Source organism: Cupressus sempervirens, chromosome 3, assembly GCF_028749045.1.
Source record: "Cupressus sempervirens isolate cs-2001-9-10 chromosome 3, ASM2874904v1, whole genome shotgun sequence".
NCBI classification, from domain to species: Eukaryota; Viridiplantae; Streptophyta; class Pinopsida; order Cupressales; family Cupressaceae; genus Cupressus; species Cupressus sempervirens.
The window spans coordinates 1,101,954,158-1,101,974,199 of NC_143120.1; the positions used below are offsets into that span (position 1 = coordinate 1,101,954,158).

The 20,042-nt window shown below is 35.1% G+C and overlaps 1 protein-coding gene across 1 annotated transcript in view; it reads left to right on the forward strand.

The window, feature by feature from the left end:
• Positions 1–17,139, forward strand: part of RID2 (S-adenosyl-L-methionine-dependent methyltransferases superfamily protein) — a 112,268-nt gene extending 95,129 nt beyond the window's left edge. The window contains exon 10 of the mRNA XM_089823201.1: positions 16,509–17,139. Within this exon, the coding sequence (XP_089679327.1) occupies positions 16,509–16,673 (165 nt within the window). The 3' untranslated portion in view covers positions 16,674–17,139. The remainder of the gene's footprint in view (positions 1–16,508) is intronic.
• Positions 17,140–20,042: the final 2,903 nt, after the last annotated feature.

Consider the following 20,042-nt stretch of genomic DNA (forward strand, 5'->3'; position numbering starts at 1 on the left):
TTTGTTCTTGAATCAGACTTATACTTCAGTTTCGAATGGCTGAGAATGATCCTTTAAACAATATGTATATTCAGATTTGTTTGAAGCAAATATCACTAATCTTTAATGCCGGTCCAATCCTCTATATTCGATCTTGGAAGATTAAGAATATCTTTGCTTTATAACTCATAGGAAGTAGAACACTTAGAAGAGCAGACTGCTGTGTGTATGTGTGTCTTCTAAACTGCATTCACAACCCGTATATATATCCTATCTATAGGGTATGACCCTCAAGGAACATAACCCTTTGCATTAACAAACTAATTGTTATTCCTAAGCCGGCGATCTTTAGTAAACAATTTAGTTATGACTAACTAAATTAACCAAGAGCCAAATAAGATATTGTCTAGAAATTGCTGACACCTCTAGGAACAATATATATTTAAATTGCATGCCAATCATTATGAATATATGTATAAAAGAGCAAGTACGGTCTGTACCATCAGACCTGTAGGTTTATCTAGGTTATATTCTTAACACTCCCTCTTAACCTGATAATCCTACAGAGAGATATCATATCTAGCAACACTAATACAGATGTTTAAGCAAGAATTAATACTCTATATCTATCCGTCTCTTCTAAATATGTGGTATCATAGAATACATGATATAAAGTCATATTACTAAACCTGTGATATGACAAATCATTGCTACTAGTGATAAGACACATGTGACTCATAGAAATTGGTATTTCTATATTACAACAAGATCCTGAGTTTAAGATCTACTAGAATATGGGATAAACCCGGAGAATTCTAAGATCCTTCCTTTATCCAATTTGTGACCCATGAACATAGCAATGTCAATATCACAATACGATCTAAAAGTCATCTGGATCTTACAATAAAATCTACTGTTTAGTACATTATCTAAGAGATTGTCATCTCTCATAATGCCTTTTACACAAGTATTCATTATTTCAGAGATCATCACCTCTTTAGATAATGATTACACATGGTGGAGTCCATAACAGTCAATAGCCTAACAAAAATCAAATTATTTTATTAATAATCAAAAGAGTACAAATGGATTACAACTCAACCATACCAGGTCTCCTCTTGAAATGTTGTATCTTTACTCTAGATAGATGTTTGGTGAGTATGTCTACTGCCTGATCTGCAGTGCAAATGTATTCCAATTTATAGAATTCCTATCTACCATATCTCTTACATAATGGTAAGGAATTTCAATATGCTTGGATTTGTCATGGAAAACTGGATTCACTGAGAGCTTGATGGAACTCTGATTATCCCACAAGTAACTTCCTTAGCCATACTACTTAGGAGGCCATCGCTGCTGCAATGTATTTGGCTTCTGTGGAGCACTGAGCTACTAGAGATTGCTTTCTGCATATCTATGAAATCATAGCTGATCCTAAACTGAAACAACATCCTGAAATGCTTTTCTTGTCTTTAACACTTCCACCCCAATTTGAATCGGTGAATCCATGCAAATCTAAAACAACTTTCTCATATTTGAGTCCATAATTAAGAGTGCCTTGTAAGTATCTCATAATGTGTTTAACAACAACTAGGTGAATCTCCTTAGATTCACACATAAACTGACTTAAGGCATGAACAACATAGCAAATATTAGGTCTTGTATTTACTAGGTACATAAGGGACCCAATCATCTATTTGTAGAGAGTAGAATTTATTGGAGGTGATTCTGTAGCTGCTTCTTTAAGTTTATGCAAATTGGTCTCCATTGGAGAAGACATAAACTTGCAATTCCACATTCCAAATTTTCTCAAGATATCTGAAGTATAATTTCCTTGATTAAGTATGATACTATTAGAATTCTGTTGTACTTCCAATCCTAGGAAGTAATGGAGAAGCCCTAGGTCTTTCATCTCAAATTCTCTAGTTAGATCTTTCTTGCACTGAGCTATAAGATGATCATCACCTGTGATTAATAAATCATCAACATACAATATTATAATTACCATATCATCTTTATCTCTTCTATAAGTTTGGATCGGCTTCATTCTTGGAGAATCCTAAGTTGGTGAGATATTTATCAATCCTTTCATACCAGGCCCTGGGAGCCTGTTTAAGCCCATAGAGAGCTTTCTTGAGCCTGCAAACAAAAGTGTTAGGATCATGGGTTTCAAATCCTTCTAGTTGCTCTAGATAGACTTCTTCTGAAATCTTTCCATTTAGAAATGTTGTCTTTACATCCATTTGATGTACCTTCCATCCCTTAGATGCGGCAATTGCTAAGACTGCTCGTATGGAAGTATATCTGGCAACAGGAGCAAAGGTTTCTTTATAATCAATCCCTTCTTTCTAAGAAAAACCTTTGGCTACAAATTTGGCTTTATATTTCTCAATACTCCCATTAGCAACATGCTTTATTTTGAATATCCATTTGGAAGAAACAACGGATTTTCCTTTTGGTCTTGGAACTATTTCCCAAACATCATTTTTCATAATTGATTGGTATTTTTCTGTCATAGCTTCTTTCTAGGCTGGATGTTTAATAGCATCAGAAGGATTGGTTGGCTCTGTTTTGAATAAATCAATCATATTTGTTGTATAACCAGAGAATCTTTTAGGTCTTTTACTTTCTCTGATTGATCGTGAAGGTGCAACAAAGTCTTGAGTTGCTTCAACTGTTTTTATGACCCAAAGTGGTCTTTTCTTTGAATTTTCTTTAAGGTTCATATTTTCATCTTCGACCTCTTCTAAGTTCTCCCTCTGGGATTCAAATTCACTAATTCTTTCAGAACTTGATAAAGGAGAAGGTTCATCGGAACTTATGGCTCTTTTGAATGCAAGATCTTCCTCAAAGATTACATCTCTGCTAAGTTCAATAGTTTTCTGTCTAGGTATGAAAATTTTATATGCTTTAGAAGTTTCACTATACCCTACAAAGATAACTTTCCTCCCAGATGGTTCTAATTTGGTTCTCTGTTCTTTTGGAACGTGAATGTATATAGGACATCCAAAAATTCTGAGATGACTTATATTGAGTTTTACTTTAGTAAATACTTCATTAGGGGTTTTATCTTGATAGGAGTGAGGGCTTCTGTTTTGAATATATTCAGTAGTACAAGAGGCTTCTATCCAAAGATAGTATTCTAGATTTTGGTCAAAAATCATACCTGTTTTGTTTTGGGTTATAAGGAACAGTGTACTCCCTCTTGATCCCTGATTCTTTACAAAACCTTTTAAACAAGTCTGAGGTATATTCTCCTTCGTTATTTGTTCTAAGGGTTTTAATTTTATGTCCTGAAAATTTTTCAGTTAATGCTTTGAATTCTTTAAATCTTTGTAAGATGTCTTCTGATTCTTTGCATTTAAAAAAATAAATCCATGTTTTCTTAGAGAAGTCATCTATGAACAAGATATAATACCAAAATCCTCCAAGAGAAGGAACGAACATAGGTCCACATAAATCTGAATGAATTAATTTTAGTACATTATATGTTTTCCTAGTACTATCATGAAAGGGACTTCTAGTACTTTTACCCAGAGCACACCCTTTGCAAATACTAGGGTGATCTTTATTTAGTTTTAGGAATCCGGTAACCATCTTTTCCATAGTTGATAAAGTTTTAAAGTTTAGATGCCCTAATCTTCTGTGCCATATTTCATTTGAATCTTCAGCTTTGTGAACTAGGGCTTGAATGGATTAATTGGGTTCTGTATTCAATTCATACAAATATCCCTTTCTTTGACCAATTGATTTAGCTTTTTTGATGGAAGAGTTCGTAGCCCAAGTTAATACTTTGCCATCCACGAATGCAACATTGTGTCCATCATCTTCAAGTGTTGTAATTGAGATTAGGTTTCTTTTAATCCCTGGTACATAGAGTACACCTTTAAGAAGAGTATTTCTTGTTTTTAGTTTCAAAGTGCAGCTTCCAATTCTTTCAATTGAGTGTGCAGAGTTATCATCAATAGTAATTTCACCATTAACTTTTTCTGATAAGGAATCCAGAGTTTCTTTGTATCCCATTATATGGTTGGAAGATCCACTATCAATCACCCATGCCTTATTTGAGATTTCATTTGATAGAGAGGAATACAAAAACATGGTTCTTAGGATCATAAGTCTCTTCTTCTCTAATGACATTTGTACAATTTGCCTGTTGTTTGGATTTTCCAGACAATTAGATCTATAGTGTCCAAATTTTTCAGATTTGAAACACTTTATTTTAGATAGATCTTTCTTGGGCTTTCCATTCTTTTGATTTCGCGTTTTCTTCTTGAAGTGCTTTTTCTTACCTTTATAGGAGTTTGCATTAAGAATGTGAAGTTCGTCATCTTCTACTTTTGGCTTTCCTCCTTTTTTTAGTTTTCTAGACTCTTCTTGAAGACAATCATTCTTGAGTTTGTTAAAGTCTGGAAGCTGATCTGTGGCACTTATTCCTTGTGCGAATGTTTTCCATGAATCTGGCAATCAATCTATGGTCATGAGCGTTAGTTCGGTGTCATTATTGATGGTTCCTATGCTTGATAATTCATATCTAATGTTGGCAATTCTTAGGAAATAAGAGTTTATCGATTCTCCTTTCTTTATCTGGATGTGATTTAGTTGCCTTTTTAGTGCAAGAACCCTAGTTGCATTGTTTACTTCATATGCATTTCGTAATGCATTCATCATATCATAGGCAGTTTGGTGTTTCGTAAGCATAGGTATGATATCATTTTTAACTCTGTCCAAGATGATTTGAATAGCTTTTCTATTTCCATTGGTCCATATGGATTTTTGAAGTTCAACTGGGGGCTGTTTGGATGCTCCATCAACAAATTGTTTAACATTGTTCTCTTCAAGAATCATCAATATTCTAAATTTCCAGGCTTGAAAATGTTCCTTCTCATCGAACCTATCCTCGGGTCTAATTGTGTATGCCATTGAAAATGGGAGAAAACTACTGAATATATATGAGGTCTGATTACTAAAATTTTGCAGAGCCCTAGATTTGATAACTTGGCTCTGATACCATGTAAAGTTCTGCAAATTCTTTTGTTCTTGAATCAGACTTATAGTTCAGTTTCGAATGGCTGAGAATGATCCTTTAAACAATATGTATATTCAGATTTGTTTGAAGCAGATATCACTAATCTTTAATGCAGGTCCAATCCTCTATATTCGATCTTGGAAGATTAAGAATAGCTCTGCTTTATAACTCGTAGGAAGTAGAACACTTAGAAGAGTAGATTGCTGTGTGTCTTCTAAACTGCATTCACAACCTGTATATATATCCTATCTAGAGGGTATAGGAACATAACCCTTGGCATTAACAAACTAATTGTTATTCCTAAGCCGGCGATCTTTAGTAAACAATTTAGTTATGACTAACTAAATTAACCAAGAGCTAAATAAGGTATTGTCTAGAAATCGCCGGCACCTCTAGGAACAATATATATTTAAATTGCATGCTAATCATTAGGAATATATTTATAAAAGAGCAGGTACGGTCTGTACCATCAGACCTGTAGGTTTATCTAGGTTATATTCTTAACAGATCTCCCCCTCAGCATTACTCGAGAGTCCGAGGATTCAAACTTGTGACTAAGCTCTAATACCACTTGTTAGAATGGGGTTGCCGTTGCACCAAAAGACCGATCCATCAATGCCTGATACAACCAGTCAACTTATAGTACACAGGAGGTAGTTAAGCCCTTGTCACGGATCCTGAGGGGAGTGCTGAACAAATTTCTAACATAAAGTAGGATCAAGAGCTAGATATTTGTTGACCAATCTAATAGGAAAAACATATATGGCAGCACATAGATTGCAGTTTTCTTGTACAAATAACATGGCTGAGTATGAACCTTTGATTTGAGGTTTGTTCTGTGCCATCAAGAAAGGAGCAAAGATGTTTCACGTACCAAGAGATTCACACTTACTAATATCCTGAGTTTGACATAAGTATGCATCCCATGACAAAAGATTGAAGAGATATAGAAACAAAGTATGGGATCTAAATGAGATCTTTGAGGCCTTTGGAATCAAATTTGGTTATAGATCTGGCAACGAGGTGGCAAATGCATCGGCGTAGGTGTTGAGCTCGCTACCACCACTTTCGTTGGAAGGATTGAAGAAGTTCAAAGTGGAGCTTCTGTTAGTCCCATCAGTACCATAGAATGTGACAAATTTTCAAGTTTTTGATGATGACAAACATATACTAGATTTGTTGACAAACATAGATGTCTTCACAACTCAAATAATTGATGAGGATAAGAATGAAGAAGCAGAGATCAATCTAGATAGGATCATAAATCTGAAAACCAATATTATATTAAAGGGTATGATCCAACTAAAAAGGATGTTTTATGCATATCAATTAAGTAAGAGTAGGTATTCGCCCAAAGGAGGGGATGAATGTGAGAAGGTAAATTTAGGGACAGAAGAGGAACCAAAGATAGTGCACATTGGGACTCCTTAGGAAAGGGAATGCATTCTGAAGTTGATGAGAGAGTTTCCAGATGTGATAGCATGGGGATATGAAGATTCAAAGACACAATCTTTGTATTATTACGCATACCATACCATTGAAAGAAGGAAGTAAGCCACTCAGGTAGTGCCAAAGGCCAGTCAACCCCTTGCTAGAGCCTTAGATTTATCAAGAAGTGAAGAAGTTACTGACAACAAAGATCATATTCCGAGCACTACACTCGACATGGGTTGTGTTAGATTGTGGTGACTGATCACGAAAGTACTGTACATAGTATTTGTGGCGGTATTGAGTTGTAAGGGATTATGGATTGTAATCAGGTTGTATTCACTGGATTGTAATAATATCAGACTGGCTGTTTGGTGGACGTAGCCTAGAGATTGGGTGAACCACATTAAATCTTGGTGCCTTGTGTTCTTTTTGGTGTGATCTATTATTTTCTGTTGTTGGTTATATTTGCATGTAATTGTTATTTTTGTCTGTGGTTTAATCCTAACAAGTGGTATCAAAGCCTAGTTGTTTTTCTGTTATCCTCTGCAAGAAAGTTTCACAGTTGAGTGGGAGTCTCACAGTTGAGTGGGAGCAATGACAGATGAGGGTAAGTTGAGGGTTGATAGGTTTAATGGGCAGAACTTCTAGTTATGGAAGATGCAAATGGAAGACTATCTATATCAGAAGAATTGATGAAAACCCTAGCGACACTGTATGAAAAGCCCTCTAGTTCAAACAAGGTATTTCTTATGAAGCATTTATTTAATATGAAAATGGCAGAAGGTGGATTTGTTACAGATCATTTAAATGAGTTTAATACTATTACTAGTCAGTTATCTTTTGTGGGTATCAATTTTGAAGAAGAAAGATGATTATGTAGTGTTGGATGATACTCCAAAAGCTGATGTTCCAACCATTCCTCATGATGTGCAACAACCGCAACAACTAATACCACACACACCAGTGAATGTTAGACGGTCAACAAGGCAAATTAAACCTCCACAAAGATTTTCTCCCTCTTTGTATTCTATTTTACTTACTGATGCTGGTGAAACTAAAAGTTATGATGAAACTATGCAGGTGGATACTAAGATTCAGTGGGAGTCTACAATGAAAGATGAAATGGACTCTTTGCTGAAGAATAAGACATGGGATTTATGCAAGTTGCCTGCAGGTAAAAAGGCTTTACAAAATAAGTGGGTATACAGGTTGAAAGAAGAGGATGGAGTTAAGAAAAGATTTAAAGCCAGGTTAGTTGTAAAAGAATTTGCACAGAAAAAAGGAATTGATTTTGATGAGATATTTTCTCTTGTTGTTAAAATGACTTCTATCCGTACTATTTTAAGTCTAGTGGCTACTGAAGATTTGTATTTAGAATAGCTAGATGTTAAAACAGCCTTCCTTCATGGTGATTTGGATGAAGAGATATATATGGCTCAGCCACAGGGATTTGCGGTCAAAGGTAAGGAGAACTTAGTGTGGAAATTGAAGAAAAGTTTATATGGCTTGAAGCAAGCACCTCGGCAATGGTATTTGAAATTTGACAGGTTTATGCATGAGCATGGTTACAGTAGGTGTCATTCAGATCATTGTGTCTACTTTAAGAGGTTGGATGATGATAGCTACATTATTTTATGTTTATATGTTGATGATATGCTTGTAGCTGGGTCTAACATGGATCACATTAAGGGGCTAAAAAGCCAATTAGCACATGCATTTTCTATGAAGGATTTGGGGGTAGCAAAACAAATCCTTGGTATGAAGATTTGTAGAGATAGGAAAAATAGAACATCGACTCTATCTCAGGCTGATTATGTTGAGAAGGTGTTGCAACGTTTCTCTATGGAGAATGCTAAAGCTGTTAGCACACCTTTACTTGGTCATTTGAAATTGACTAAGGAGATGTGTTCTAATACACAGGAAGAGGAGGATAAGATGTCCAAGGTACCCTATGCTTCAGCTGTAGGAAGCTTGATGTATGCTATGGTATGTACTAGGCCAGGTATTGCACATCCAGTGGGAGTCATTAGTAGGTATATGAGTCATCCAGGAATTGAGCATTGGAATGCTGTCAAATGGATTCTCAGATATTTGAGAGGAACATCTAATAAGTGTTTACACTTTGGGGGCTCTACTAATGATTTATAGGGTTATGTTGACTCAGATTTGGCAGGCGGAGTACTATAGGTTACATCTTTACTGTTGGTGGGGCAGCCGTGAGTTGGGTTTCTAGGTTACAAAAGGTTAATGCTTTATCCACTACAGAGGCAGAGTATGTAGCTGCTACAGAGGCAGCCAAGGAGATGATATGGCTTCAGTTCTTCTTGCAAGAATTGAGACATCATCAAAACGATAATTATTTGTTCACAGATAGTCAGAGTGCCATTCATCTTGCAAAGAATTCAGCTCTGCATTCAAAGACCAAACACATACAGTTGCGGTACCATTTCATTCGGTCAATTTTGGAGGATGGACAGTTAACGCTGGAGAAGATACATACCAATGACAATCCAACAGATATGTTGACAAAGGTAGTAACAAGGGAGAAGTTGAACTCCTCTTCAGCTTCGGTTGGTCTTCTAGACTGAATATTAATAAAAGAACAGTAGAGTCCAGGGTGGTTTGATCCAGTGGGAGCTCCATGTGCTAGCGGTATTGCTACAGGATCAGTCTCCAAGTGGGAGATTGTTGTTTAGTGTGGAGCCTGATCAGTCCCCAAGTGGGAGATTGTTAGATTGTGGTGATTGATCAGGAAAGTATTGTAAAAATTTTTGGGCCGTGGCCGACGTCGTAGCCGACATATGGCTGACATGTTGTAACCCTAAAACGACATAAAATACTTGTATAAAAGGGCTTAGGGTTAGGTATTTTTCATTATGTTGTGATGCAAAATTAGTTCTTGTGGCGGTATTGAGTTGTAAGGGATTATAGATTCTAATCAGTTTGTATTCACTGGATCGTAATAATATTGGACTGGCTGTTTGGTGGACGTAGCCTAGGGATTGGGTGAACCACGTTAAATCTTGGTGCCTTGTGTTCTTTTCTATGTGATCTATTATTTTCTGTTATTGGTTATATTTGCATGTAATTGTTATTTTTGTCCGTGGTTTAATCCGAAATTTGGTTCTAGTTAGGAAGAAAGATGGGGAGATAAGGTTGTGTGTTGGTTTCTGAAATTTAAACAGGGCATTAGAGAAAAACAACCGTCCATTGCCATTGTTAGATGATGTATTACAAATTGTGAACAGATCTCAGATGATGACATTCATGGATGGATATTCAAGATATAATCAGGTCATAGTTGAAGAAGAGGGTAAATTGAAGACAACTTTCATCACTAAGTGGGGGACATTTATGTGTAAGAGCATGCCTTTTGATTTGATCAACGCAGGAATGACATTTTAGAGGGCCATGGACTATGCCTTCAAGGGCTTAAAAGATAAGTGCATCGTTATCTGTCTGGATAATATCATAGTATTTTTAATAAAGAGGGAAGATCGTATTGGAGGCTTAAGGAAATTATTTTCAAGATGCAAAAAGTTTGGAGTCTCTTAACACAAAGAAGTGCATATTTGAGGTAACATAAGGAAAATTGCTCGGGCATGTACTCTTAGTAAAGGGAATTATGATCGATCTTGAAAAAGTGGAGGCTATTTCAAAACTAAGTTTATCAACTAGCAAGAAAGAACTGAAATCATTCTTTGGAAAGATAACTTTGTGAGAAAATTCATTTCAGGATTTGTAAAAATAGTGAAACTTATGAATGACATGCTCAAGAAAGATGCAAAGATGAATTGGAATCCAAAAGCTAGGAGAGCATTTGAAGAGATAAAGGAAAAAACTGTTAAGGTGCCTGCTCTTGTGAGTCCGAATTATGAAAAGCCATTCTACGTATACTCATTCACTTCTAATCATGCTTGCGTAACAATCCTTACACAAAGGAATGAAGAGCACCCTATTGCTTTTACTATTTTATGAGTGCTCCCTTTAAGTATGTGGAATAAAATTACCCTAATGTGGAAATATAGGCTTACGCTTTGGTAAAGGTGACAAAGAAATTCATACATTACATCTTGAGAAGTGAAGTGATGCCATAGTCCTTGATCTTGTCAAGACATTATTGATGCAAAATGAACTAGGCAAGAGAAGAGAAAAATGGGTCGCTACCATCCAGGAATGTGATAGACATTCAAACAAGAAGCTGGCCAGAGGACAAAAGTTAGTGCAAAAGATTGCATATGATGGATGAGGCTTGGTTCAATAGGTTTATGAATTAGAGGACGTATGCCCTGACGAGTGGTACAAAGATATTACCAGGCTTGATGAATAAAAAATGTCCTTCACATTTGAATCATTTACAAAAAGAGGCATTAAAGTTGAAAAGTAAATACATTCTATAGGAGTTTGTATTATACAAACAAAATCATGAAGGCATCTAATTATAGTGCGTCGAGAAGGAAGAGGCAAAAAGAATTTAGGAACACTTTCATGACAAGTTTGAAACATGACATGGAGCAAGTTTGGCCATGACATATAAAATACTGGGAACATGCTACTATTGGCGGACTTTGTTCAAAGATACACATCATCATGTGAAGACTTGCTATGTTTGCCAGACAACTGTTATTCAAGAGAAGAATCTTGCGATGCAACTCCAACCTATGATTGAGGTGAAACCATTCGTGATGTGGGGACTTGATTTCATTGGTACGATCAATCCACCCTCCTCAGTGCACCAATAGGTATATTTTGACTGCTTGATCACTACAATTGTACTCGATGGATAATAGCTCAAGCCGTAAAGAATCTACTGCTGAAGTTGTCATCAAATTTGTTGAAGAGAAAATTATTACGAGGTTTGGATGTCCTTATGCTTTGATTTGTGATAACGGTTATGCATTTGCTCCATTGAAGAATTCTAACTGGGCTTTTGATCATGGGATTACACTAACATTTTTATCTAATTACTATCCCCAGGGAAATGGCCTAGCGAACAAATAAGAACCCACTGAGTTTCATTAAGAATATTTTAGATAAGAAATCAAGAGATTGACACACACAACTGAAATTCACCCTATTGGTAAATAGAAAAAGGACCAAGAGATCCCTAGGAGCATCCCCATACCATTTAGTATAAGGACAAGACCAATCCTCCAAATTCAACTGATAATCCCGACCTTGCAATTCTTGCAAGAATACTATGACAATGAAGATTGAGCTTGAGTAAGCTTATTACAATTGAGGCAATTGGATGAGACAAGAGACAAAGCCCTAATAAATTTGCAAAACATCAAGGGGTATTGAAGAGATGGTTTAATAGACATGCAAAAATCGAGGCCTTCAAGATTTTGGATTTGGTTCTATGCTACAAAAAAGAAAATGGATGCTACTATATTGTGTTACGTCGATGGTCAAGAATGTATGTACCTCCTACTTCTTGCAATCATGATCTTCGCATGAGTAATTTTTTTTGTTTTTTTGTTTTGCCACTTTTATTGTAGAATTTAACAGCCAACATTCTTGAATTTATCTTGCATTTTTTTTGTTGGTTTTCTCTCCAAGTTGCAAGCTCTTTTACTCCTGATGGAATTGGAGTACATACTCTTTCATCCACCTAGTGAAGTGTAATTGGTTGCTGTGAAAAGAGCTGAAGACTTGGTGTATGTTTATTCCAATTTGCATCTTCTGTCACCTAAGGATCCCCAATACAAGGAGGCAATGATGTTTTGAGCTGTAGCACTTGAGTTTACCAACTTGGATTTAACCATTTAGGGTCTTGCTAGAGCCACTATGGAATTTGCATCTTCCTTCACTTAAGGATTCCAAATACACACGCACATGCATACCACACCCACACGAACATGGACACAGACACACACAGACTTAGACACAGATAGAGACACACACACACACATACATGAACAAACTAAAAGAAACACACACGCATACATTATACCCAAATAAATACACCCGTGCATACACATGTGCGCACATGCACGCATGTACACAAACAAACATACACATGCACACACACATACAGACATGCACACCCCCTAAGGAAAATTTAATGCACCCTCGTATTCAAATTGAATACCTGCATTTGTCACACATGTACACAGGCACAAACATATACAAACACAAACACACAAACATAGACACACACACCCTTGAAGAAACTTTAATGCATCCATGTACCCAATTCGCATAATTGGATCCGTCCCCGCACTTCGTTAGCTCTCAGGTTAACACAACTTTAGCATAAGAATTCAACTAGATTGTATATGTTAAGTTTTTATAATGTATATGTGCATGCTTTATCCATGTTAAAAAATTTTATGTTTCTATGTACCTGAATCCGTGCTTGCACTCGAACCAGTTACTTAGCTCTCAAGTTGACACAAATTTGGCACAAGAATCCAACTGGATCTTATATGTCAAGGTTTTATAATGTATATGTGCATGCTTTATCCATGTTTTCATATGACTAGTTTAGATCTCCCTATTTTTATATTGCCACCTCCTTTGGTGTTCACTAGCTATCCCCAAAATTGACATCCTCGAAAAGTGACCACCTGTCCCAAAAACTTGGGGGTAACCTTGATGCATATGTATAATCATCTGTTCTTTATATTCTTTACTTTTACATCTTTATGTAGTCCATTCCTTATCCCTTAAGCATGAACTATAGCAACTTTATCCTTAATGATGACTATGAAAATACAATTATTAAGAGCCAACGTACAGTTCATTTGCATTGATTTCACCATTTGCAAAACATTTTGGTATCTCTTTGACTACCAGTTCATAGAATTTTTTAGTTTGCTGCTAATATTAGTTAAAACAATTCGTAGGAAAACTAGGGTTTCACGAAGATATACCTTCAGCATATCTCATTCCTAAAAAGCATATATCTGAACATAAAATAACATGTAAGCAAGAAAAGTTCTCCAGCAATGTGAGTTCTGCTTGATTTGGTTCTATATTTTAATTTTTGATATTGTAACCATTTTTTGGAAAGTTTTGAGTACTTTCAAAATAACCTGTACTAAGAGAATGCCCATTTTCAATTTTGTACTGGTTTACCTTGTAGAAACTCTTGCCTGCTTGATCAGTCTTTTCTATTCTTGTTTGCCAATATGAATGCCCCAAATGGAAAATTTAAACTAATAGCACATGGTATAGTGGAAATTCAGTTTTCACTATACGAGAATTTCCTGCATGACTCAGTGACTCCATGCATCCTCATCACTTGAACATGCTGTACAAAACAAAGGGCTACTTGCAGCTGGTCACAAACAATTAGAACTGTTTTAGTATAATCCAAATGTCATGGTAAAAAAGTCAACATTTTCATGTGTGCTTTCTTCATTACGTTTTAATTTTGGTTTTTGTTCCCTGTCAAATCCCATTTCTGGCAATGTCTAGTCTTTGTTCTGGAGAAGGTGATCATTGTCATTTCTCAAAAATATAATATGTGGCAACTATCATGACTGGGCTGTTTTAGTTTGGTCAGAAACTGGAAATTGCGACCTGCAAATTGTCCAATACAAAATCCCTCGGCAATATGACAGATACATGCTGATGGTTTTGCAACCCTGCAAATTGTCCAATACAAAATCCTTGGCAATATGACAGATACATGCAGATGGTTTTGCAACATAGTTCCACTCTTGCAAAAGTCTCAGATTGAGAATTACATGAAGAGATGTGAGAGTGGGTTTTGGCATTGTTTTTTGCTTCATTATCTTTCATGTCATGAAATGCCTTCGTTTCACACCTGGGATTATAAATAAACAGAAATGATATGTGGAAGATCGAAGGTGATGGAACCCATGGATTTCAATCTGATCATCTTCAAACATCATCATGAGTGGCATGTGCTCGAATTTGAAATTACATTCTAATATGTAACTCATTGGAATAAACAGAACTGTAAACACCTAGAGCACAAGGGTTAATATGAGGCAACTGGAACTTTTTAATGTCTCTGTGTTCACAGATTTAGCACTCTTGAAAAAGGAGATGATCGAGAAAGCTTTGCTGAGTCAAAGCATACATGAGTATTGCCATGGTCCTTGCCAAGAGATAATTGATTATATACACGTTTCAAGTGACAAAATGTGGAAGTTTCAAGTGCAGAAGATGATAAAGAGTGGTCAAAGCATGTAAATGATGAAGAAACTGGAGTGCGCTGAACGATGTAACAAGATATCTACATTCATCTTTGTAGTATTGTGGATGAATAAGCAGGTTTAAACTGGTCTTGAAATGATCTGTTCTTTCAAAAGATTCTATATGGAAAAGGAATGATAATAATAATTTATTATATTCTAGTATCTTGTAAGAGTGAAATATGGCTGTTAAATTATATTTGGACAAATTTGTAATACCTTGAAGCATGGACAATATTAACATAATAAAGCTGGAATCGTGGAACTTGAGGATGATGTTACCATAGTCCGGACGTTGCTTTCTGTGTGATTAATAATATAGAATGTTACTTGAAATTTATGTTTGAGGGAGTTAACATGTAGCAAGTTTATGGACATGGTAGAAATTAATAAGATCACTTCAAATAAGATGATCACATTTACCGTATTGTTCAGTGGAGGAGATAGATTCAATCCTCTCTTCTACAGGACAGCCTTTGCATTGAACTTGAATTGGTACATGCAAAGGTCTGTTAGAATTCTTTCCATGGAAAATCGCAGGGAACGGCAAGCCTCATGAAGGCAATTAGGAACTTAATGCTTGGCCTCCCACTTGTTGAGGATGCCAGTGGATTAAATTTACACACTTGGGGGATATTTAGAAAAGGTAGAGTTGGATAGGAAGACATGGCATTGGAGGATTGAGTAGTATGGTAGACTATGCATAGGCTGGTAGAAGTAGTGGTTGCTGTTGCACTAAAAGATCAACCTGTTAATGCCTGATACAACCACTAGACTTATAGAAGACATAGGAGGCTGTTAAACCATGATTTGAATCTCCATGAGGGACGTTGGCGCACTGCTAACAATCCCCTTCCCAATGTTACTTGCCATGGTCTGCGTGGATTGGAACCTGTGACTGAGCTCTGATACCACTTGTTAGAAGTAGTGATTGCCGTTACACCAAAAGATCAATCTTTTAATACCTGATTTTAATACCTGATTTAACCACTAGACTTATAAAAGACACAAGAGGCTGTTAAACAATGTTGCAAGTCCCTATGAGGGTTGCTGGTGCACTGTCAATGTAAGCTTCATTCATTACTAGTCACACTAGTCACTCACCTTTTTTTCAGGTTCCTAATTATGTTGTTGTTGAGAAGAATTAGCCTTACAACTTCCACTCTATCAAGAGAAATAAGATTTGCCTCTGGGAGGGAAAGAAGTTTGTAGCTGTACATAATGCTGTGTCTAATTGATTGCAACATAATTACATACAACGAAAGTCCAGCACAATATAATGTAGAGCTAGAGGAGTTAACACTTGATGACAATGAGGTACACATAGGGTTGGTTAGTGTTTGTTTGAGGAAATTGATCTAAATATAACTCTAGCAGTTTGTAATAAGGAGTTAGCTACAATCTTTCTCGATAATATTTATAGGCATTGACCAAGTGTATTGAAGTTCAAATGTGATTGTCATATTGGCATTTTGAAGATAATAATACACTAATATTCCACATCTGCAAGCTTTATGTTTAGTAGTTTATATTTTTATTTGTTATTTCATATACGTTTATTCTAACCGGTTTGCTAGTACTATATTATATTTTGCTTATCTCTAAATTTGTGTTTCCTGTGCAAAACCCATCCTGGCGTCCTCTGGTCTTGGTTCTCCAAAACTGTTTGGAACTAATGCTTTTTCAAGGTTGATGAAACTGTGGGAATATACTTGTTCTAAATATACGAATTGGTCAACAGCTACAATTTCTTTGTCAAGTTTATCAATTTCTCTAGGTTGAAGTTCATATTCATGAATATCTAAGGGGACTAAAACACCATTTGATTCACGTGGGATTGTATCTATATGGTAGAGATTTTCAGATTGATAGAATGCTATATGTCATCTATTGTACAGGTAGGCTTTTCAGAGAGGTGCAGACCAAGGAAAAAGCTGAAGGTTTCAAAGAGAGGCAAGGGTCGTGCGTGGATTCTGAAGAAGAAAGAGCAGAGGAGAATAAAAGGTTATTCAGTTCCCCAGGATACAAAGTATACAGCCAGGAAGAGGAAAGCCCGATTCTGATTGCATTTTTTGTAGGCAAATATTAAGAGTGGGTTTTGAATGGCAATTTTTTTTTGGGGTTTTGATAGGCGGATGAGTTTTATATATTGAGGCTTTTATGCACGTGTCCGTTTGAAGTTATAAATATTGACTCATTCATTGTATATCCATAATGATGATTTTTTCGTGTCGAGTGGCAGAATAGCATTAAGTTAATTTGTAGTTACCCAACTTCTGTAATAATAGTAATTTTTTTGATATAAGAGAGATAAATACTCTGAAGTACATTCAAAAAGAAGTTTAGTACAATTGTACTAAGCAGAAATTGCAAGGAGCTGTTTCAGCAAAATCTATGAAATTTGTCCACATTCATTAGCACAAGTCCATGCTGTAGTGCCGAGGACAGCGGCAGTTCCTGGTTCGAATGCTTTTTTCCAAGATCTTTATGTTTGTTCCTTATATTCAAGTTCTCTGCAATTATAGTTGATTTGTTTGTACAATAAATGTTTAAACTAGCCTGCATATGTGCATTTTACTTCAGTTCCATTGATATTTGAGGGACAGTCGTTTGTTGCTGGTGTTGTGTAATACCCTAAAATGGTTAGTTCATTTTCAGGCATTGGAATTGATTGATGGGCTGATTGTTTGAACTATGGTAAGGACTTCACAGAAGAATAAATAAAATTCAAATATGTGGATTTAAGTGATCTGTTATTGATTCATTAAACATAATTGGTAGAGATGAAAGTAGTTACATATATATAATCATAATATTAAACAAAAATTTAATGAGGGTTCAAATATTATTATTTTTAAATCTATAAAATAAACAAAAGTTTTCTTATTCTCTCTTGTGCTTATACTGCTGATGAGTTGCGGGTTGTGATTTGAAGTGTTGATGTGAAACAATTGAATCCATAAATTATTTTTACTGACGGGTTTCTAGACACTTTAAATATTCAACCACTTGTTTCACATCTCTTTGAAAGAATTAGATATATGTAAAATTATTTCTTTATTACTTTTAACATATTTATGTATGTATATAATCACCCACGTGTAACTTATCTCTTTTAAAATAATTATATATGTAAAAGTATTTTAAAATATTTTAAACATTTTTATATATGCATAAATATTTTGAAAAGTTTTTTTAATGTAGATCTTATCAAACCTAGAGGCTTTTTACAGTAGCAGCAACAATAATTGTAAACAAATATTATATATATATAATGACATTCATTTAAGTTTTATGCGGAGTTAACATAATCGGTTGGCATATTAAATTTGAAAAATTCGTTTAATGAAATTGAGTGCCAGCCATTTGGTCTTCCTGAAAAACCCCCACGACAATAACATAAGAATATAAGATTATTTGTTTCTTTAGATATAATAGTGCCAAAACATGTCATTAATATTCGGCTGTTAATTGCAAAGCAAGTGGTGAGAAATGACAAGCCGTTGATGCCTTTGGATCTTTAAATAATAGTAACTGGCATAGAATTGGTTAGGGACCCCATGCTCGTTATCTCCTATCTTGTTTGGTCTCTATATTGACAAGTTAGAGGAATGACTAAACAAAGCCAATTGAGAGGGTATTTGGCTGGCTGATTACTTCTTTATGCTGATGACTTTATTCTCATGAAGCCGAGAGGCTTTCTACAGTGGAAGCATTTATCAATTTTAACTTTTGCCATTTAAAAAATAAATTGACATTCATTTAAGAGTCATATATTTTATAATTTCCTTTAAATCTGTTCATTGTAAATGTAAATGATTATAATGCATGCAATCAAAATGTAACAGCAAACATTAAAGAGTCAGCTACTGCAAACAATAACCCCTATGCTCTAAGAATTTTCATTAATATTTAATGAGAGTGGAGAAGGAGAGTGGATGAAGTAGTAGATTAAATTTATTAATAACCAATGCCTTTGGAAATGATGAGTGAAGAGTATTATTTAGCTCTACAATAGATTTCATTGCATTTGTTGGGTAAAGGTTTCCTCATTCGTCGCTCTCGCTGACAAAGATCATTTAATTTGTTTGGAAATTCGTATCAAACATTGAAGTGTTCTAATAAACGTCCATCGCTTAAGATTCTTGTTTCGTCTGAGTGTCATTATAGAGGAGTGTGTCTAGACTGTAGGGCAAATTTGCATATGAAATCAGGGATTTTGTGAAGCTTGCATTTGGCTCAAAACTTTCGACACTTCAAAGGCCACCACTGTTGTGTATGTCTATGTTGCGTACAAAAGAAGAGATAAATATAGGAGATGTCTGAGTGTTTTGGTGATTGAGGAAATAAATATTTGTTTGCAGGGGCATATCTTCTCCCGTGTGCCTATGATAATAGGCGGTAATGGTTGAAGAAGAGAGGACATATATTCTCCTCTATTGCCTTTTGAGATTCTTGTGGGATATATTTTTGCAAGCATCATATGGGAAATAGAAGATTGAGGAGTATCAAGAATAGTGCAAATGAAGTTGTTATCGGTGGAAAGGAAACCAAATTCAATGATTTGAAGTTGTTGCTACAACTTCTACTTCAGCTTCTCCTTTACTTTTCACTGTATGTGATGTTTTCATGTTTGCATCATATTCATGCTTCAAAGATTGTGGATCTCTTTCTGAACATGACACTGAAAATTAATTAGTTTTATCATTGATGAACATTATTGAAGCCTTTTTAGCCTCTTTTTAACCATGTAAATTTTTTTTTTTTAGTTTCAACCCTTTGCATGTAGTTTTATCAATTTTTTTTTTAATAATAATATTTATAAAACAAAATTTCCAATTCTTTTTAGATAACATAAATCTATGCTCCAGGTATAATTGAAAGAAGAAATCTTTAACATATATACTATCTAAACATTCTATTTTGCTTGAATACTCTTTGAATTTATCTAATAGAAAGATTTTATAATATAATAGAAATAATTTTAAAATTGGAAAGCATGAATCTTAATAATATTAAGTTTTGAAGTTTGTTTTGATCTTGTTAATTATTTTAGTAACTAATTTTAAACATTAATAGGAACACTACCACCACTTGACTAACATACTAATTAGTTAACCGACAAATAATATATAATTTTAAAACAAGTTAAGAGATATAATTTTAAAACAAGTGAACCCAAGTTATGTATATATGTATATGTGCGCGCGCGCACACACACACACACACCACTTGACTAACATACTAATTAGTTAACCGGAAAAATAATATATAATTTTAAAACAAGTTAAGAGATATAATTTTAAAACAAGTGAACCCAAGTTATGTATATATGTATATGTGTACACACACGCGCGCGTGCACACACACACACACACACACACACACACACACACACACACGTGTACATATACAATTAATCTAAATTGAAT